The 22,346-nt window shown below is 43.8% G+C and overlaps 1 protein-coding gene across 1 annotated transcript in view; it reads left to right on the top strand.

Moving 5' to 3' along the window:
* Nucleotides 1-21,199, top strand: part of slc7a8a (solute carrier family 7 member 8a) — a 33,146-nt gene extending 11,947 nt beyond the window's left edge. Inside the window, exons 2-11 of the mRNA XM_071333559.1 lie at nucleotides 3,348-3,552; nucleotides 6,193-6,344; nucleotides 12,496-12,621; nucleotides 14,150-14,303; nucleotides 14,549-14,672; nucleotides 15,020-15,123; nucleotides 15,828-15,924; nucleotides 17,614-17,763; nucleotides 19,132-19,309; nucleotides 19,951-21,199. Of these exons, the coding sequence (XP_071189660.1) occupies nucleotides 3,348-3,552; nucleotides 6,193-6,344; nucleotides 12,496-12,621; nucleotides 14,150-14,303; nucleotides 14,549-14,672; nucleotides 15,020-15,123; nucleotides 15,828-15,924; nucleotides 17,614-17,763; nucleotides 19,132-19,309; nucleotides 19,951-20,105 (1,445 nt within the window). The 3' untranslated portion in view covers nucleotides 20,106-21,199. The remainder of the gene's footprint in view (nucleotides 1-3,347; nucleotides 3,553-6,192; nucleotides 6,345-12,495; nucleotides 12,622-14,149; nucleotides 14,304-14,548; nucleotides 14,673-15,019; nucleotides 15,124-15,827; nucleotides 15,925-17,613; nucleotides 17,764-19,131; nucleotides 19,310-19,950) is intronic.
* The last annotated feature ends 1,147 nt before the right edge of the window (nucleotides 21,200-22,346 follow it).

A 22,346-nucleotide genomic window follows, 5' to 3' on the forward strand; every position in this document is an offset into this window, starting at 1 on the left:
CCTAATATTTAGTTGCATCCCCCATTGCACAGCCAGAGTTCTTGGCACAAACCAGTGCGCCTGACACCTACTACCACACCCCATTCAAAGGCACTTAAATCTTTTGTCTTGCCCATTCACCCTCTGAATGGCACACCTACATAATCCATTTCTCAACTGTCTCAAGGCTTAAAAATCCTTCTTTAACCGGTCTCCTCCCCTTCGTCTGCACTGATTGAAGTGGATTTATCAAATCAAATCAAATTTTATTTGTCACATGCGCCGAATAGGGTAGACCTTACCGTGAAATGCTTACTTACAAGCCCTAAACCAACAGTGCAGTTCAAGAAGAGTGAAGAAAATATTTACCAAATAAACTAAAGTAAAAAATTATAAAAAGTAACACAATAACATAACAATAACGAGGCTATATACAGGGGGTACTGGTACCGAGTCAGTGTGGGGGGTACAGGTTAGAGGTAATTTGTATATGTAGGTAGGGGTGAAGTGAATATGCATAGATAATAAACAGCGAGTCGCAGCAGTGTACAAAACAAATGGGGGGGGGGTAAATGTAAATAGTCCGGTGGCCATTTGATTAATTGTTCAGCAGTCTTATGGTTTGGGGGTAGAAGCTGTTAAGGAGCCTTTTGGTCCTAGACTTGGCGCTCTGGTACCGGTTACCGTGCGGTAGCAGAGAGAACAGTCTATGACTTGGGTGACTGGAGTCTCTGACAATTTTATGGGCTTTCCTTTGACACCGCCTATTATATAGGTCCTGGATGGCAGGAAGCTTGGCCCCAGTGATGTACTAGGCCGTACCTCTGTAGCGTCTTACGGTCAGATGCCAAGCAGTTGCCATACTAGGCGGTGATCTGACCGGTCAGGATGCTCTCGATGGTGCAGCTGTAGAACTTTTTGAGGATCTGGGGACCCATGCCAAATCTTTTCAGGAGAGGACTAAGTACACACCCCTGAGGGGCCCCATTGTTGAGGATCCGAGTGGCAGATGTGTTGTTGCCTACCCTTACCACCTGGGGGCGACCAGCCAGGAAGTCCAGGATCCAGTTGCAGAGGGAGGTGTTTAGTCCCAGGGTCCTTAGCTTAGTGATGAGCTTCATGGGCACTATGGTGTTGAACGCTGAGCTGTAGTCAATGATCAGCATTCTCACATAGGTGTTCCTTTTGTCCAGTTGGGAAAGGGAAGTGTGGAGTACGATTGAGATTGCGTCATCTGTGGATCTGGGGCAGTAAGCGAACGGCAGTGGTACTAGGGTATCCGGGAGGATTCTGTTGATGTGAGCCATGACCAGCCTTTCAAAGCACTTCATGGCTACCGATGTGAGTGCTATGGGGTGGTAATAATTTAGGCAGGTTACCTTCGTGGTCTGCTTGAAACATGTAGGTATTACAGACTCGGTCAGGGAGAGGTTGAAAATGTCAGTGAAGACACTTGCCAGTTGGTCCGTGCATGCTTTGAGGACATGTCCTGGTAATCTGTCTGGCCCCGCGGCTTTGTGAATGTTGACCTGTTTAAAGGTCTTGCTCACATCAGCTACCGAAAGCGGTATCACACCGTCATCCAGAACAGCTGGTGCTCTCGTGCACGCTTCAGTGTTGCTTGCCTCGAAGCGAGCATAAAAGGCATTTATCTCGTCTGGTAGGCTCACGTCACTGGGCAGCTCACGTGTGGGTTTCCCTTTGTAGTCCGTTATAGTTTTCAAACTCTGCCACATCCGACGATTGTCAGAGCCGGTGTAGTAGGATTCAATCTTAATCCTGTATTGACGCTTGTCTTGTTAGATTGTTCGTCTGAGGGCATAGCGGGATTTCTTATATATGTCCGGATTAGTGTCCCGCTCCTTGAAAGCGGCAGCTCAAGCCTTTAGCTGGATGCGGATGTTGCCTGTAATCCATGGCTTCTGGTTGTGATATGTACGTACGGTCACTGTGGGGACGACGTCGTTGATGAACTTATTGATGAAGCCGATGACTGAGGTGGTATACTCCTCAATGCCATTGGTCTGTGCTAGCAAAACAGTCCTGTAGCGAAACATCCTCGTCATCTGACCACTTCCACTTTGAGTGAGTCACAGGTATTTCCTGCTTTAGTTTTTGTTTGTAAACAAGAATCAGGAGGATAGAATTAATGTCATATTTGCCAAATGGAGGGCGGGGGAGAACTTTGTATGCGTCTCTGTGTGTGGAGTAAAGGTGGTAATGAGTTTTTCCCCTCTGGTTGCACATGTGACATGCAGGTAAAAATTTGGTAAAACTGATTTAAGTTTGCCTGCATTGAAGTCCCCGGCCACTAGGTGCGCCGCTTCTGGATGAGCATTTTCTTGTTTGCTTATGGCCTTATAGAGTTGGTTGAGTGCGGTCTTAGTGCCAGCATCGGTCTATGGTGGCAAATAGACAGCTACGAATAATATAGATGAGAACTCTCTTGGTAGATATTGTGGTCTACAGCTTATCATAAGGTACTCTACCTCAAGCATACCTCGAGACTTCTTTAATATTAGACATCGCGCAACAGCTGTTATTGACAAAAAGACACACACCCCCCACCCCTCGTCTTACCACACGCCCCCTTTTCCTTCGTCTTTTCTTCACGCAAATAATGGGGATTCGGGCCTGTTTCCGGGAGAGCAGTATATCCTTCTCGTCGGACTCGTTAAAGGAAAAAGCTTCTTCCAGTTCGTGGTGAGTAATCGCTGTTCTGATGTCCACAAGTTATTTTCGGTCATAAGAGACGGTGGCAGCAACATTATGTACAAAATAAGTTTAAAAATAAGTTACAAAAAACGCAAAAAAAAATACAAAATAGCACAGTTGGTTAGGAGCATGTAAAACGTCAGCCATCAAGTGACATCGTTAAGGGATCATAGCTTTCACCTGGATTTCCCTGGTCAGTCTATGTCATGGAAGGAGCAGGTGTTCCTAATGTTGTGTATACTCAGTGTAGATTACACTCAAGGTTGGAATAGGGATTCTGTAGGAGGTGGAACTGTGCTTTTGTTACACATATTGATTAGAATCCCTCTCATTGTTTTCACTCTGTTCCACTCCCCCAAATTGAGCTCCTGATTTGCACCCTGTGACAGATGCTGGTGTCCCATTGATAACGGTCCCCTCTCCCCTCATCATTAGGTGGTGGAACAGATGTTTTTATTTTATTCATTTAACACCTATTTAGCTAGGCAAGTCAGATGTTCTCTCACTTAAAATGTTCCAACCCCCCTTCAGCTCTTCCAGCTTATGAATGACACTGGTGTCACACTAATAATCGTTCCCCTTTCTCCTCAGTGTCTCAAATAACTGTTTGTGTCACATGAATAACCATCCCCCTCTTCTTCTCTCTATCCCAGGTAATATCATCGGCTCTGGGATCTTTGTCAGCCCTAAGGGCGTGATGGAGAATGCTAGCTCAGTGGGTCTGGCGCTGATCGTGTGGATTGTCACCGGCATCATCACGGCCATCGGAGCGCTGTGCTACGCCGAGCTGGGTGTCACCATCCCCAAGTCAGGGGGAGACTATTCATACGTCAAGGACATCTTCGGAGGACTGGCAGGGTGAGTGACTAGAGCTGTGGTGTTTGGTGACCTTTGACCCACAGCATACAGTACCAGTCAAAAGTTTGGACACACCTACTCATTCCAGGGTTTTTATTTATTTGTACTATTTTCTACATTGTAGAATAATAGTGAAGACATCAAAAATATATTTGCACACTCTTGGCATTTTCTCAACCAGCTTCATGAGGTAGTCACCTGGAAAGCATTTCAATTAACAGGGGTGCCTTGTTATAAGTTCATTTGTGGAATTTCTTTCCTTCTTAATGTGTTTGAGCCAATCAGTTGTGTTGTGACAAGTTAGGGGTGGTATACAGAAGATAGCCCTATTTGATAAAAGACCAAATCCATATTATGGCAAGAACAGCTCAAATAAGCAAAGAGAAACGACAGTGCATCATTACTTTAAGACATGAAGGTCAGTCAATCCGGAAAATGTCAAGAACTTTTAAAGTTTCTTCAAGTGCAGTCGCAAAAACCATCAAGCGCTATGATGAAACTGGCTTTCATGAGGACCACCACAGGAAAGGAAGACCCAGAGTTACCTCTGCTGCAGAGGATAAGTTCATTAGAGTTACCAGCCTCAGAAATTGCAGTCCAAATAAATGCTTCACGGAGTTCAAGTAACAGACACATCTCAACATCAACTGTTCAGAGGAGACTGTGTGAATCAGGCCTTCATGGTCGAATTGCTGCAAAGAAACCACTTACTAAAGGACACCAATAAGAAGAAGAGACTTGCTTGGGCCAAGAAACACGAACAATGGACATTAGACCAGTGGAAAAATTTCCTTTGGTCTGATGAGTCCAAATGTGAGATTTTTGGTTCCAACCGCCGTGTCTTTGTGAGACGCAGAGTAGGTGAATGTATGATCTCTGCATGTGTGGTTCCTACCGTGAAGCATGGAGGAGGAGGTCTCTCTCGCTCTCTCTCTCTCTCTCTCTCTCTCTCTCTCTCTCTCTCTCTCTCTCTCTCTCTCTCTCTCTCTCTCTCTCTCTCTCTCTCTCTCTCTCTCTCTCTCTCTCTGTGTCACTCACTCGCTCACCCTCTTATCTTCTCTGACAACTTCTACCCAGAACATATCATCAAACCTTTGTCCACATTGATTGAAGACTGTCTGTGTGTACATAGTGTTCTCCCAGACGGTAAACACACTGAGATTGAGTTTTGACCTTGTCTTGTAACAGTCTCATGGATACATGAGTATTTTCAGATAGGAATCCACCCAGACAAAACAGCACCTCAGGCTATTGTTAGTGTCCCATTATAGACATCAATACATCAAGAAGAAATGTACAATGAAACATGAACTTCTACCCAGAACCAACTGATATTCTCTGTTTGAAGGCTTTGTTTGGTATGTTAGAAATGGTCTCGAACTGTTTCCTCCAGGTGCCTCAGATGTTTTGGTTTGAAGTTTTTCGGGTCGCATACTGTTTCCCTGTTTCCTTCTCTCTGTGATACCAAGCTACAATCAACGAGTGTTTGTTTGGATGGTGTACTGTATAGGAGTAGGAGGAGGGTGTCGATAAGGACACCCCTGTGTTCCCGGGGGGGGGAGACTCTCCACAGGTCTCCATAGAGGTTTGTGGAAGTGCCCACTCACCCCAGCGGTGCAGGGCCACGCATTCCAGGGGCCAGACTTGGTGGTGGTGGTGACATACAGTCGTGATGACACGCTATCCGCAGTGTTAGCAAATAAAGTCCTTAACTGATGGCTCAGCTTTGGGGCTTTAGTTCAATCTTACAGACTTACTGCTTTGTGAACATTTGTTAACACACACACACACACATACACACACACACACACACACACACACACACACACACACACACACACACACACACACACACACACACACACACACACACACACACACACACACACACACACACACACACACACACACACACACACACACACACACACACATATAGAAACACTTAGACATACATTGGCTCAACACTCGCTCACACACACGCATAAACACACACACATTCTTTGTGAGGGACAACCAGGCTAACAAGGTGGACGCAGCGAAGCGTAATGCTCGCTCCATAAGCTTGTGGAGAATTTGTGGAAAAACCATGTCCTAATGTGGCCTCCTCTCTAGTCAGCTAAATCTCAACTCCCCATTTCCCCCTCCCTAACACACACACACGCACACGCACGCACACGCACACACACACACACACACACACACACACACACACACACACACACACACACACACACACACACACACACACACACACACACACACACACACGCACACACACGCACACACACACACACATTCTAAGTGAATAACCTGTATTCTTCTAAGTGTAGACTCTGCCCCCTTAATTTCATATTTGATACAATGTTATCCAGTCGACCTACTGTATGTGTTACCACACTCTGACCTGAAGCTAGTGTGTGTGTGTGTGTATGTGTGTGTGTGAGTGTGTGTGTGTGTGTGTGTGTGTGTGTGTGTGTGTGTGTGTGTGTGTGTGTGTGTGTGTGTGTGTGTGTGTGTGTGTGTGTGTGTGTGTGTGTGTGTGTGTGTGTGTGTGTGTGTGCGTACATCAGTGTCTAAATGGTGTTCATAACCCTAATTAACCCCTCTGCCTCCATCTCTCCCTCCCTCCTCCTCTAGGTTCCTGCGTCTGTGGATCGCGGTGCTGGTGATCTACCCCACCAACCAGGCAGTCATTGCCCTCACCTTCTCCAACTACGTCCTACAGCCCCTCTTCCCAACCTGCTTCCCCCCGGAGAGCGGACTGCGCCTGCTGGCCGCCGTCTGCCTACGTGAGTACCCTATATCCTGGAGAGAGAGGGGGATGGTGGGGGATGGAGGGATGTTGAAGAGTTGAATGGATTGAATGTGACCGACAGAGAGAGAGAGAGAGAAAGAGAGAGAGGGAGCGTGAGAAAGAGAGAGAGAGAGAGAGAGCAAGGGATGGAGGGAGGGAGGGAGGAAGGGAGACACTTTCAGCTGTGCAACAATTACTGAAAGTCTGAAAAACTCTTTAAACTTTGACAACTTTAAATGAGTTATCCTGTCAACTCTCTGCATGCCAAAGATTCTTTGTTTGTGTTGTAGTAGCGCCACTTGGTGTTTTCGCCATGATCCGAGTTCTCTGACCATGGGTAAAGTCACACATGGATGTGAAAGAGAGAGAGATAGAAGACTGGAAAGGGCGGGAAAAGGACATAAGAAAGAAAGAGGAGTGAAACATCAACAGACTGTTCTTTCACAAATCTAAGAATACGGGATAGGTGCCAGCAGTAGCTACACCTGGTTTACGCCTTATAGCTTTCACCTATCCAATCATATCAGATCTGTGAATGAGAGTGAAGGGCAAAAAGAAGGGAACAACTTTGTGAGGTCACCCAGGGTCAAAGAGCATGTAAGGAAGAGAGTGGGTAAAAGAAGGTAGCAAAAAACACAGCAAGAGTGTAGCAGAGTGGGAGAGCGTTTTAAGACAAACGGATACTTGTGTTTGCTCCACTCTGAGAGTCGTAGTGCCGGACCTCTCTAAGAACTTCACACACGCTGCCCAAATACCACAAGCAGTGCTCAGACAGTCAGAGAGAGACAGATACACCTTTCGAAACGAGACGTTTTGCCGCCAAATTTTTGCCGACATTTCTTTACATCTGAAAAGGTGTTGCCGGCGACAAATGATGTACTTTTATTTCCTCCAACTGACCTAGTAATCATTGCAGTATTGTGTTTCAAATTCCCGCCAACCTCTCAGTATAAATGTCCCCTTTCATCTTACCGGCTTTGGCATGCATTAAATCATGAACATTCTATTGTTGTTCTCCGATTTCAAACTTGTAGCTCATTTAAATAGCAGTCTGGTCCAAATAACAACACTACCTGCTCTATTTTGTGCACACAAAAAAACATCATTTTAAAAATGTATTTAGGAAAGCTAAATCTAGCAAATCTTTATAGAAATGTCTTTGGTTCGTTGCTAACGTTAGCTTCTTAGGTGCCCAATTGTTTTAATAGGCAACATCCCGTGAATCCTATGTGGGTAAAGTAAGAGAGAGGGAAAGAGAGAGGGAGAGAGCGAGATGGGGGGAGAGAGAGAGACAGAAAGATGGGGAGAGAGAGAGAGACAGAGAGGCACGGTTTCTTACTGCCCCTGAACGTACAGTGCACTCTGGATCTGTGACTGGCTGACTGTGTCTTGGGGAGGGTGGGTGTCAGAGATATTCTGTAGGTTGTGTTATACAAGAGGTTTTATGTGTCTAAGAGAGTCGTGAGAGTCCAGACGTCCTTGCTGTCTGTTTTCTATCACAGAGGCCCTAGAAAATCAATATACAATCTATAGCAGGTATGGGGATGTTTTTTTGTGAGGGTACATGTGTTTCCAGTACCTGAATGGTGCTGTGCAGTCACTTACTCTGACTATACACCAAAAAAAATCAAATATACAATACAGTATATATATACAGTGGGGAGAACAAGTATTTGATACACTGACAATTTTGCAGGTTTTCCTACTTACAAAGCATGTAGAGGTCTGTAATTTTTATCATACGTACACTTCAACTGTGAGAGAAGGAATCTAAAACAAAAATCCAGAAAATCACATTGTATGATTTTTAATTAATTCATTTGCATTTTATTGCATGACATAAGTATTTGATACATCAGAAAAGCAGAACTGAATATTTGGTACAGAAACCTTAGTTTGCAATTACAGAGATCATACGTTTCCTGTAGTTCTTGACCAGGTTTGCACACACTGCAGCAGGGATTTTGGCCCACTCCTCCATACAGACCTTCTCCAGATCCTTCAGGTTTCGGGGCTGTCGCTGGGCAATACGGACTTTCGGCTCCCTCCAAAGATTTTCTATTGGGTTCAGGTCTGGAGACTGGCTAGGCCACTCCAGGACCTTGAGATGCTTCTTACGGAGCCACTCCTTAGTTGCCCTGGCTGTGTGTTTCGGGTCGTTGTCATGCTGGAAGACCCAGCCACGACCCATCTTCAATGCTCTTACTGAGGGAAGGAGGTTGTTGGTCAAGATCTCGCGATACATGGCCCCATCCATCCTCCCTTCAATACGGTGCAGTCGTCCTGTCCCCTTTGCAGAAAAGCATCCCCAAAGAATGATGTTTCCACCTCCATGCTTCACGGTTGGGATGGTGTTCTTGGGGTTGTACTCATCCTTCTATTCCTCCAAACACGGCGAGTGGAGTTTAGAGCAAAAAGCTCTATTTTTGTCTCATCAGACCACATGACCTTCTCCCATTCCTCCTCTGGATCATCCAGATGGTCATTGGCAAACTTCAGACGGGCCTGGACATGCGCTGGCTTGAGCAGGGGGACCTTGCGTGCGCTGCAGGATTTTAATCCATGACGGCGTAGTGTGTTACTAATGGTTTTCTTTGAGACTGTGGTCCCAGCTCTCTTCAGGTCATTGACCAGGTCCTGCCGTGTAGTTCTGGGCTGATCCCTCACATTCCTCATGATCATTGATGCACCACGAGGTGAGATCTTGCATGGAGCCCCAGACCGAGGGTGATTGACCGTCATCTTGAACTTCTTCCATTTTCTAATAATTGTGCCAACAGTTGTTGCCTTCTCACCAAGCTGCTTGGCTATTGTCCTGTAGCCCATCCCAGCCTTGTACAGGTCTACAATTTATCCCTGATGTCCTTACACAGCTCTCTGGTCTTGGCCATTGTGGAGAGGTTGGAGTCTGTTTGATTGAGTGTGTGGACAGGTGTCTTTTATACAGGTAACGAGCTCAAACAGGTGCAGTTAATACAGGTAATGAGTGGAGAACAGGAGGGCTTCTTAAAGAAAAACTAACAGGTCTGTGAGAGCCGGAATTCTTACTGGTTGGTAGGTGATCAAATACTTATGTCATGCAATAAAATGCAAATTAATTACTTAAAAATCATACAATGTGATTTTCTGGATTTTTGTTTTAGATTCCGTCTCTCACAGTTGAAGTGTACCTATGATAAAAATGACAGACCTCTACATGCTTTGTAAGTAGGAAAACCTGCAAAATCGGCAGTGTATCAAATACTTGTTCTCCCCACTGTATATTAACTGCCCCCCCACCCCCACCCCCACAAACACACACACACACACTCCCGTACCCCACTCCTGTTTTTGTAAACACACAACCACTAACCATTCATTGGTCACTGGCGATAGACTCGTGCTGCAGCTACTTTAGGAAAGTGTTAGTGGTTGTGTGCCACAAGCCAGCTCCTCCCCTCTCTCTGTCTCCGTGGCCTGGAGTTGCGTGGTGCCTTGTTATGGACCTCCGAATGTCCCAGTGTGTACTCAGCTTACAAACAGCTGAGAATGACTCAGGTTCTCAGAACGCGCCCGGTTTCCCAGGTGTCAACCATGTTCCTCTTAGCCTGACCACATGTAGAACAGAGAGGAGTGGGATTCGTGCTGTTTTGAGAATGAGAGTATGAGACAGTAGGCCTACAGTAGGCTGATTTAAAAAGTTTCCCTGCCCTGCAGCACAGGTAAAAATAAAACGCATGTGCTGCCAAGTGGATATGACTGCACTGTCAGGGGCATTTTGCAGAAATGTCACCGATGTATTCCATTACGTATGTTATTGCTACTGTAGTGATTGCAAACGCACTTGCCGCGTGACATCACCCTGGGAGAGAGCACATCTGTACTGTTCGTTCTTTGTTACATATAGTTCTCGTTTAAATTTAGATGTGTGGTTACACACACACACACACACACACACACACACACACACACACACACACACACACACACACACACACACACACACACACACACACACACACACACACACACACACACACACACACACACACACACACACACACACACACACACTGCTCAACTCATATGTGTGTGTCTGTATTTCCTGTTTATCAAATGAGAGTGCAGAAACAGCACAGTCTTACACTGGCTCTCCCACACACCACTACCACTGTTGTGTCTACAGTTTGTTGCAGCTGTTATTTTGTTAGCCTGATCCAAGATGTGTACTTTATGCGCTTTTTACACTCTATTGTACAACAATAGACAACAGATCTGGGACCAGACTAACCATGTGTTACCGGCTGACAACATGCCCACAGATCAGGCCAAACAGCCCCCTACCCCCTTTCCTCTCACTACCCCCTCGACTTCCCCCAGACCTCTAAACATCACACACTCTTTCACAACTATAAACTACTAACAAGCCCCTCCTCTCTTCCCCTGTTCCTCTCCTCCTCTCCATCTGTGTCTGGCAGAGCAGCCCGTCACTGTTCCTTGGCAGACTGACCAGATCAGCTCGGCGGTATTTCTAGTGTGACGTGTGTGTCATGTCATGTGTGAAACAACAGGGTCTTGACAGGGTTCTGTAAACCGTATTCGGCCCAGACGGCTGCCAATAGCTGCACTAATAATACATCAATTGGCGGGTGCTTGTAGTCATTCTATTTCACACATGTACAAGTGTGTGTTATACACACACGTGTGAATTGGAAATGTTTATTCTGCATATCACAACTACCCCTGAGACACCCACTACCGACGGCGACCCTGCAGCAATTAAGGTTAAGTGCCTTGCTCAAGGGCACATCGGCAGATTTTTCACCTTGTCGGCTGGGGAATTTGAACTAGCGGCCTTTCAGTTACTGGCCCAACGCTCTTAAACGCTAGGCTACCTGCTCCCCCTATCGTTACTATCACGTCTAACATTACCCGAGTAAGTAAGTATCCCTACCCTTGCAACAGTAAGGAAGCAGGTCTGCCAGAACAGCCCATAGACCAGAAGCCTATCTCCTGTTTCTGTAGCGTAATGCAGCTTGATGTACAAGTACACCCCCTGGACAGGACGTTATTCCATTGCGGGACCATGGTGACATGTACTGTACTGCAGTACGAGAAAGGTGGAGGTGGGACAGAGTGCAGGACAGACACGCTGAACCCCAGTCAGTGTCTGTGGATGAACTCAGACCCATGAGCCTTTGGCGCGTGGTACGTGTCAATTGTGTCCGAGAAGTTGAGAGGCAAGGAGAGATGGGGTCCTAGTTCGTTGTGATAGTACAGCCCCACTGGGCACACACTGGTTGAATCCACGTGATTTGCACGTCATTTCAATGACGGTAGCAAAGGTAGCTGCGCGCGTCACCTTTCATGACACGTCACGGCCAGTTGTAGCACAATGTGTGTTACTGTATCTCCCGTCACACACACACCTTCTTCTCCCTCCTTCCGATTCTCTATCCATCCGCTCCTACTGTTTCTGTTTCCCAGTCTCTCTCTCTCTCCCTCTATTCTTCTCTCCTTACGTCACCATTTATAGTACTGTGACCACTAGCTAGTGTCCGTGCACTCACACTGACCGCTGTTGGAAACCCTTCAAAAAAACAGAACAGAAGGGAAATATAGTGTAGTCGTGTACTTCTCCCTTTGTGCATTGTTAGCAACAGATCTATGCTGAGTTGATGAGAATTCTATGGTGAGAATTCCTCCAATCTACTATGTTGTTTATTGTACTGGGATTCGCCATTGTGTTCCTATGTTATTCTGGCCTGGCTAGTGTAATGTAGCAGAGAGCAGTGGAGGACATGAATGAACGGAGCACAACGCCCAGCGTGAATTGTATTGTGTTGATCTCTGTTGTGTAATATTTCTTGTAGTTCAATTTAATTCAAGCTTTATTGACAATTGAATCTTTCAATTGAATATAATTCAAGCTTTATTGACAATTGAATTCAGTTTAATTCAACAAGCTTTCGTGGCATTATAAGTCCCTATCTTATATTTCCACAGCAAAAACGCATAATGATAATAACACATTTAATCAATTGTAACACTCTTTCTTATCTCTCTCTCTCTCTCTCTCTCTCTCTCTCTCTCTCTCTCTCTCTCTCTCTCTCTCTCTCTCTCTCTCTCTCTCTCTCTCTCTCTCTCTCTCTCTCTCTCTCGTTCAGTGTTGTTGACGTGGGTGAACTGCTCCAGTGTGCGATGGGCCACCAGAGTCCAGGACATATTCACAGCCGGCAAGCTGCTCGCCCTGGCTCTCATCATTATCATGGGCATCGTGCAGATCTGCAAGGGTAGGACTAGGCACCGTGTGTGTGTGTGTGTGTGTGTGTGTGTGTGTGTGTGTGTGTGTGTGTGTGTGTGTGTGTGTGTGTGTGTGTGTGTGTGTGTGTGTGTGTGTGTGTGTGTGTGTGTGTGTGTGTGTGTGTGTGTGTGTGTGTGTGTGCGTGTGTGTGTGTGTGTATCACACTCCATACCACAGAGTCTGCCCATCTCGCCATCTCTCTCTCGGTCCAGAGACACCACAAAGACACCAAACCCCACTGACATCCTATCACTGGGTCACTGTGGACTCAAAGTCTGTGTCCCAAATGACACCCTAATCCGCATATAGTGCACTTCTTTTCACCACAGCCCTATGGGCCCTGATCGAAAGACTTCTTTTCACCACAGCCCTATGGGCCCTGATCGAAAGTAGTGCACTACATAGAGAATAGGGTGCTGTTTGCGACACAGACATAGCTTCCCTATTCACAGAGATAAGAGGTCACAGTTCTGGGGCCTCTGATAAAACTCACAGAGCTAATAGAGTTTTAAGGTGGTTTTCATCCCAGTCGTGTCTGTGGGTTAGTTAGCATAACACTAATGAGGGTCAGTTATGAGAGAGACAGACAGAGACAACAGTGACAATAGGGCTGTAGACACAGAGAGAGGAGAGAGGGATTCTGAGTGTTGGTGTAAGAATACAATGGGTGAGAGTATGGGAGAATCACCAACCAGAGAGAGATGGGGACAAAGAGAGAGTAAGAGCAAAAACTGAGGGAGAGAGGCGGGGAAGAGGCAGACAATGACAGAGAAAGAAGGAGAGGAAGAAAGAGGGAGGCAGGAAGAGAGATTAAGGATGCATGACCTGTTCGTATTGGCATGACAACGAAAAGATGAGACTAGGAGGAAAGGACAGAGATAGACGGAGTCGGAAGTAGACATGGTGTGCAAGCCAATAGTGCATACTCTGTCTGTCACACACACAAACACACACACATGCACACACTGCGTCCTTATTGTTATGTCCTATGTGTGACCTGGCAGCTCCCTTATCAATCTGCATTGCAGTAGTAGTGAACCAATTTCACAAAGCTAAAATCTCTACACATCCCCAAAAAATCCTCATTCAAATTCTTTTCATTTTTATAAATACGTATTTCACAAAAATACTAAATCTAGGCCTACACCACCCTAAAATCTAGGCCTACACCACTCTAAAATCTAGGCCTACACCACTATAAAATCTAGGCCTACACCACCCTAACATCTAGGCCTACACCACTCTAAAATCTTGGCCTACACCCCCCTAAAATCTAGGCCTACACCCCCCTAAAATCTAGGCCTACACCACCCTAAAATCTAGGCCTACACCACCCTAAAATCTAGGCCTACACCACCCCAAAATCAATGCCTACACCACCCCAAAATCTAGGCCTACACCACCCTAAATTCTAGGCCTACACCACCCCAAAATCTAGGCCTACACCACCATAAAATCCTCATTCTAAACCCCATTTGTTCGCTCTTCTTCCCCTCTATTCCTCTCTACTCCTCCAGGGGAGTACTATTGGCTGGAGCCAGCCCATGCCTTTGAGCCCTTCCAGGAGTACGACGTGGGGCTGATAGCCCTGGCCTTCCTACAAGGCTCCTTCGCATACGGAGGATGGAACTTCCTCAACTACGTCACTGAGGAGCTGGTTGACCCCTATGTGTAAAGCCCTACTACAATTAGTCCATGCATGTGTCCCAAATTCGATCTTTTGATATTATATTTGAGAACTGGACTGATCCCTATTGAATGAGACCTACATGTCTTTAATGAATGGTCTACCTTTTTGGTCTACCTTTTCCCCATCCCTCTCTCTATTCTGAACTGGACTGATACCTATTACCTACATGTCTTTAATGAATGATATACCTTCCCTCCCCATCCCTCCATTCCTCTCTCTATTCTAGGAATCTTCCTCGTGCCATCTTTATCTCCATCCCCTTGGTGACGTTCGTGTACGTGTTTGCCAACATCGCTTACGTCACAGCCATGAGTCCTCAGGAGCTGCTGGCCTCCAACGCTGTTGCTGTAGTGAGTAGCTCCACCCACCATCCCGCCAGGATCAGGAAGCAGCTTTGGGTTTATTCACGTTCAACCTCAGTATTAACAAAGGCCTCTGGCGCCCCCTTGTCGGTCACAGAGAGATAATGGTCCTTAAATTCAGATTCAACTTTGAATTCTGCTTAGTGGAGTGGCATATCTGTACCATATTATCAATCAACTGATGCTACAATTTTAACTTTTAAGTGTATAAGTATCAAACCTTGTGTTGTAGCTATGTAGCAGTTCATTGAATGTGTAATTGTGTGTTTCACCATATTCTCTTGTCCCCTCTCTTCCTCCGTCTATTCCTTCCTTCCTTCCTTTTCTCCCTCCAGACATTTGGTGAGAAGCTGCTAGGCGTGATGTCATGGATCATGCCCATCTCTGTTGCTCTGTCCACCTTCGGAGGGGTCAACGGGTCCCTCTTCACCTCCTCACGGTATTCTCCTTCACATTATTTATCTGCCTCTTGTATCTCTGTTTTTCTTTATCTCTCTCCATATACAGTACCAGTCAAAAGTTTGGACACACCTACTCATTCCAACATTTGTCTTTATATTTGACTATTTTCTACATGGTAGAATAATAGTGAAGAAATCAAAACTATGAAATAACACATATGGAATCATGTTGTAACTAAACAAGTGTTAAACAAATGAAAATCTATTTAAAATTTGAGATTATTCAAAGTAGCCACCCTTTGCCTTGATGACAGCTTTGCACACTTTGCTGTCATCAAGGCAAAGGGTGGCTACTTTGAAGAATCTCAAATATAAAATATATTTTGATTTGTTTAACATGATTCAACATGATGATGAATATATTTTTGATTTGTTGGTTACTACATGATTCCATATGTGTTATTTAATAGTGTTGATGTCTTCACTATTATTCTACAATGTAGAAAATAGTAAAAATGAAGAAAAACCCTTGAATGAGTAGGTGTGTCCAAACTTTTGACTGGTACTGTATATCTTTTTCTGTGAACTCTGTCTTCTAACTAATTTCTCTTTTTTTTTTATCGATGTACTTATCCCTTCACGTCACCCTTTCATTACTCCGTATTTTGTACTGCGTTAGATTGTATTAGTAGTTAACCTGTCTCTCACTCACTCTCGATCTCTCTCTCTTTCTCTCGAACAGGTTGTTCTTTGCTGGAGCCAGAGAAGGCCACCTCCCCAGTCTCCTGGCCATGATCCACGTGAAGCGTTGTACCCCCATCCCTGCTCTGCTCTTCACTGTGAGTGCTAAATCCTTTCTATCTCTCTCTCTCCATCGCTCTTCCCCTCTCTCTTTCTCTCTCTCTCTATGTATTTACCTTTGACACAGGTGTCTGTATATACACAGTACACTATACAGTGGCAATAAAAAGTATGTATGGAATTACCTGGATTTCTGCATAAATTTTACATCAAATTTTATCTGATCTTCATCTAAGTCACAACAATAGACACAGTGTGCTTAAACGAATAACACATAAATTATTGTATTTTTCTTGTCTATATTGAATACATAATTTAAACAAAATAGATCTCAGAAGACGTAAGATTAAGAATTGTTGACTTGCATAAAGCTGGAAAGGGTTACAAAAGTATCTCTAAAAGTCAGTCCACGGTAAGACAAATTGTCTATAAATGGAGAAATTTCAGCACTGTTGCTACTCTCCCTAGGAGTGGCCATCCTGCAAAGATGACTGCAAGAGCACAGCGCAGAATGCTCAATGAGGTTAAGAAGAATCATAGTGTCTGCTAAAGACTTACAGAAATCTCTGGAAGATGCTAACATCTCTGTTGACGAGTCTACAATATGTGAAACACTAAACAAGAAAGGTGTTCATGGAAGGACACCATGGAAGAAGGCACTGCTGTCCAAAAAAAACATTGCTGCACGTCTGAAGTTCGCAAAAGAGCACCTGGATGTTCCAAAATATTCTGTGGACAGATTAAACTAAAGTTGTGTAGTTTGGAAGGAACACACAACACTATACATATGTGGAGAGAAAAAAGGCTCAGCACACCAACATCAAACCTCATCCCAACTTTAAACTATGGTGAAGGGAGCATCATGGTTTGGGGCTGCTTTGCTGACTCAGGGCCTGGACAGCTTGCTATCATCGACTGAAAAATTAATTCCCAAATTTATCAAGACATTTTGCAGGAGAATGTAAGGCTACCTGTCCGCCAATTGAAGCTCAACAGAAGTTTGGTGATTCAACAGGACAACAACCCAAAATATAGAAGTAAGTCAACAACAGAATGGCTTGAACAGAAGAAAATACGCCTTCTGGAGTGGCCTAGTCAGTCCTGACCTCAACCCGATTGAGATGCTGTGGCATGACCTCAAGAGAGCGGTTCGCACCAGACATCCCAAGAATATTGCTTTTTCTGAAACAGTTTTATAAAGAGGAATGGTTCAAAATTCCTCCTGACCGTTGTGCAGGTCTGATCCGCAACTACAGAAAACGTTTGGTTGAGGTTATTGCTGCCAAAGGAGGGTCAACCTGTTATTAAATCCAAGGGTTCACATACTTTTTCCAACCTGCACTGTGAGTGTTTACACAGTGTATTCAATAAAGACATTAACATTTATAATTGTTTGTGTGTTATTAGTTTAAGCAGACTGTGTTTGTCTATTGTTATGACTTAGATGAAGATCAGATAACATTTTATGACCAATTTATGTAGAAATCCAGGTAATTCTAAAGGGTTCACATACTTTTTCTTCCCACTGTATGTACAAAAGTATGTGGACGCGTGGAGGCTGTTATAGCAGCAAAGGGAGGACTAACTCCATATTAATGCCCATGATATTGGAATGAGATGTTCGACGAGCAGGTGTCCACATACTTTTGGTCATGTAGTGTACCTTATATGTTCATATACTGTACACATATTGACCCATTCTCTCCCTCTCTCCCTCCCTCCCCCAGTGTCTGTCCACCCTGTTGATGCTGTGCACCAGTGACATGTACACCCTCATTAACTACGTGGGCTTCATCAACTACCTCTTCTACGGGGTCACTGTTGCCGGGCAGATCGTGCTGCGCATCAAGGCACCCGACATGCACCGACCGATCAGGGTGAATTTCAAAGAAGACATTTTCTTGGCACTGGGTTCTCGAGGCTATATTTACTAAACGTTTCCAACAAATCTTCATTTAGGATACACTTTATATATACTGTATCTTATTTTTTCTCCAAACTTTTTATTTGACTTTTTAATTGGACGTCCCACTTTAAATCGTTGTCATACATCTATCTTATTATGATTCTTTAGCAAACTACTCCTCTTACACCGTTTAAGCTAGAAATTACATTCACACTTTAAAATGTGTAGACTGGTCTGGATACAACTTTTTGATAATATTTGTACTTTTTAACCTATTACGCTTTTTGTCCTTAAAAAAATGTAATCCTCCACTTGAATTTGATTTCTTCAACCTTCTAAAAGTCCCATTGTTATAAACTTCCATGACTTCAAACATTATATTCATTGTCAACAATGTCATTTTTGACACAAATCAGCTACTTTGACCACTTTCCCCATTGTCTCATGTTAGATAGCGTGACGACCGTCTGCACTGATCTGTCTGATAACGCGCACCCACGGGATAGCTAAAAATACATTTGGCTGTTCTAACGTTCGAAAATGTTACCAAGGTGACAGCGTCCACTGAACCACCTTTCCTAGCTACGTAGTGTAGTGAAGTTGTAGCTAATGCACAAATACGTTTTCAACATATCTGTTCTGCCGTAATAGTGCGCCCAGTTCTACAGCACAGCTGACTGTCCTCTGCGACATTATCATCGTGTTGGACAAATGTTACAAGGTAGCGAGGCACAGTGCCAGCTGTCAGTCAGATACTGTACATGCTGATTTCTGAGAACAGTCCAATAACTTTGGTGCCGTTCAACTTCATCAGCGCGTCATAGCGTCATAGCTACTGTGCGTCATAGCTACTGCGATTTTTTAAATTTAGGAACTAGTGTTAGATCGATGAGCAAAAATCTAGATTTTTAGAGACGAGTTCCACGTCCTACAAGACAGATCAGTTGAGGGACGAGCGTCGCATAGGGGTGTCACATTATGACATCTCGGTCTACTTCTCTGCTATTGTAAATCTGAAATCGGAACACATCCTCCACTACCACAAGAATACTTTTAAAGAGCTAAATCAAGTCCCACAAGTTTACTTAATGTAAAAGTGTCATCTAGTTTGTTTCTCAGTGTTTAATTCCCTTTTGAAAATAGGTGCAAATTTTATAGCTGGTGCAAAGATTTTGGTAAATCTGACTGTAGGTATTTGAGGGCTTATTCTCATTGTGTTTTTGCATTATGACCACCAATCTCTCTCTCTCTCTCTCTCTCTCTCTCTCTCTCTCTCTCTCTCTCCCTTACTCTCTCTCTCCCTTACCCTCACCCACTCCCTCTCTCTCTCCCCCTCCAGATCAGTCTGGTATGGCCGGTCATCTACCTATTGTTCTGGGCCTTCCTGCTCATCTTCTCCCTGTACTCTGAGCCCATTGTGTGTGGCCTCGGCATGGCTATCATGCTGACTGGAGTACCGGTCTACTTCCTGGGTGTCTACTGGGACAAAAAGCCTGAATGCTTCAACAACTTCGTTGGTACGGCAACTTTATTTCTTTATTTAACCTCTATTTAACCAGGCAAGTCAATTAAGAATAACTTCGTATTTACAATAAACTGGAACTTCCTTCAGATGAGTTCAACTTTATTCAACCTTTAAAATCATTGTTGTTTTTATTAACTCAACTGTCTTCTCTGGTCACTTGACATTATGTTACGTATGTAGATTCACAGCGTGTCACTACTAATCTCAGTAGCCACAACCAAATCAGCAATGTTAAGGCTGTTATGATAGACTATGGCCATGTCCGAAATATGTGTTGCCTACTGCTTACTAAAACAACACACTGTGTACTAATCATACTGCATATAATTTAGTATGTATTGTGTAGTAATCATACGTAGGTCTCGAAAGACGATTCTCTTCCTCATTACAGTTACTAATCTAACTATCTAACCCTGTGTATTTTCATGTTACATGTGCCAAGGCTCTATTGTATTCTGTTTATGATGTGATACTTATAAACTTCTTTGTCTTTCTCTCTATATCAACTTTGCATTCACTATACTTTTGCAGTCTTCTGTCATCCTCTTGTTTCCCTCTATTTCTACTATGGATCCACTGACTAGTTTTGGAGTCTACTCTAGTGTCTTAACCACTCCTCTTCTCTCTCTTCAGCCAAGATGACCTACCTGGGCCAGAAGTTCTGTGTGGTGGTGTATCCAGGGGAAACGAAGGGAGCAGGGAACGGGGAGGAGGGCGAGGAGCTGAAGGAGTCCCAGGCTCCTCTCTCGCAAGACGATGGGGAGACACAAAAGTCTGCAGACTGCTAAACACACACCTTTACTAGCCCCCCTCCCCCCCCCACACCACCACCAACTCCTCAACACTCACACACAGACACGCACGCACACAAACTCAGAGAAACATACTCTCATTGAGGTAGAGTCAGAGTTTCAGGTATATCACTATGGCAGAGAGGAGTTAACACTCATAGACTCGGAAATACTCTTTGTGACACACACTGTTTTTATGTGTTCATCCATCTGATTGTATCTTTGTTTCAGTCACCAATGTTGTGCCAAATAGAGGAGAGGAGGAGGAGAGGAGGAGACCTATATAGACCTATATCCGGTCATTACATTTCAGTGTGCCACCTTTCAACGCTACTTATTGCAGAAGACATATCCAACCTGACATCCTCACAGATACACACTCATCTTTTCATCCTCTAATCCTTTCATGTACCCCCTTAACTACTCTTTTTCTTCATCCTCCTCATCTTCCTCCACACACTCCCTGCACACTCCATGAGTGAGAGAGCGCTGGCCATTTTTAAAGTACTCGTACTGTACTGTGGCAGATTCATCATCAGCATTGCTTTTGTGTTCGTTTTTTTTTCTTTTTGCCTCCTTTTGAATAGAATTTGCCTTGTCTTACTGAAAACACACCAAAGCTGTATTCCTTTATTGTCAAAACCATCAAATTCAGATAAATTCTTTGAATGTTCTGTTTCAAATACACTAAATACTGTCTGTGATTCCAAAATGTTTTTTATAATTGTTATAATTGGTTATATCACGTGTCATTGTTATTATATTTGTTTTTTTATGTTAGTTTTAATGTTTTTTTCTGTTCAATATCAATAACTTTTGGGTCTTATTTTTCTTTTTTGCAACAGCGAAGGTATACTTTTAAGAGCCTATGAGGGATCTGGTTCGGTGCCTTAGGTATTGGTATGTAATTGTTATCATTGATGTTGACAGATTATTTCATCCAGATATTTTTAAAGAGATTTTTGAAAAATAATAATAATAATGATGAAAAAAACAAAGAAATGGCCATTTTGAATATTCCAGGTTGACTCAGTGTGTTTACTGGATATCTGAGGAAGATTTCATTAAAGGCAGACAATCAACTCTACAAATGAACAGTCTGATGATTTAAAAGAGTAGAAGCACAGACTAACACGCCGACTACAGTTCTTACACCTATAGAGACACGGACACACACACACACACTCACACAAACACACACTCGCATGTCCACGCCCTGGGAGAAAATTGTCAGAAGTTGAATTGTATGTGTAGCTAAGCTTACTGCAATGTAAATCAACAGCAGTGGTGTGCTGGTGTTGATGTAAATGTCTATTATTAATGTCTATCAATAATGAGGCAATTCAGTATTTTTGTAGATTAATACACATCTATAAATCTACTCTTCAAAATAGTTTGATAGTGCTTTATTTAGTGATGTTTGAATTAATATAACTGATCATGTTTTATTCACAAAATAATAACTGGATAATATTACATGAATGTAAAGTTACGTTTGTTGTTAAAGTGACGTCAGGGATTTAAATACTGAACGAGAAATGTTCTGTTTATTTGTTGTCAGGTGACTCTGTAATCTACAGCATACATACACTACCGGTCAAAAGTCTTAGAACACCTAATCAATCAAGGGTTTTTCTTTATTTTCACTATTTTCTACATTGTATAATAATAGTGAAGACATCAAAACTATGAAATAACACATATGGAATCATGTAGTAACCAAAAAAGTGTTAAACAAATGAGATTCTTCAAATAGCCACCGTTTGCCTTGATGACATCTTTGCACACGCTTGGCATTCTCTCAACCAGCTTCACCTGGAATGCTTTCCCAACAGTCTTGATGGAGTTCCCACATATGCTGAGCACTTGTTGGCTGCTTTTCCTTCACTCTGCGGTCCGACTCATCCCAAACCATCTCAATTTGGTTGAGGTCGGGGGATTGTGGAGGCCAGGTCATCTGATGCAGCACTACATCACTTTACTTCTTGGTAAAATAGCCCTTACACAGCCTGGAGGTGTGTTGGGTCACTGTCCTGTTGAAAAACAAATGATAGTCCCACTAAGCCCAAACCAGATGGGATTGAGTATCGCTGCAGAATGCTGTGGTAGCCATTCTGGTTAAGTGTGAATTCTAAATAAATCCCAGACAGTGTCACCAGCAATGCACCCCCACACCATAACACCTCCTCTTCCATGCTTTACGGTGGGAATTACACATGTAGAGATTACACATGTAGA

Source organism: Salvelinus alpinus, chromosome 11 (assembly GCF_045679555.1).
Source record: "Salvelinus alpinus chromosome 11, SLU_Salpinus.1, whole genome shotgun sequence".
Lineage (NCBI taxonomy): Eukaryota > Metazoa > Chordata > Actinopteri > Salmoniformes > Salmonidae > Salvelinus > Salvelinus alpinus.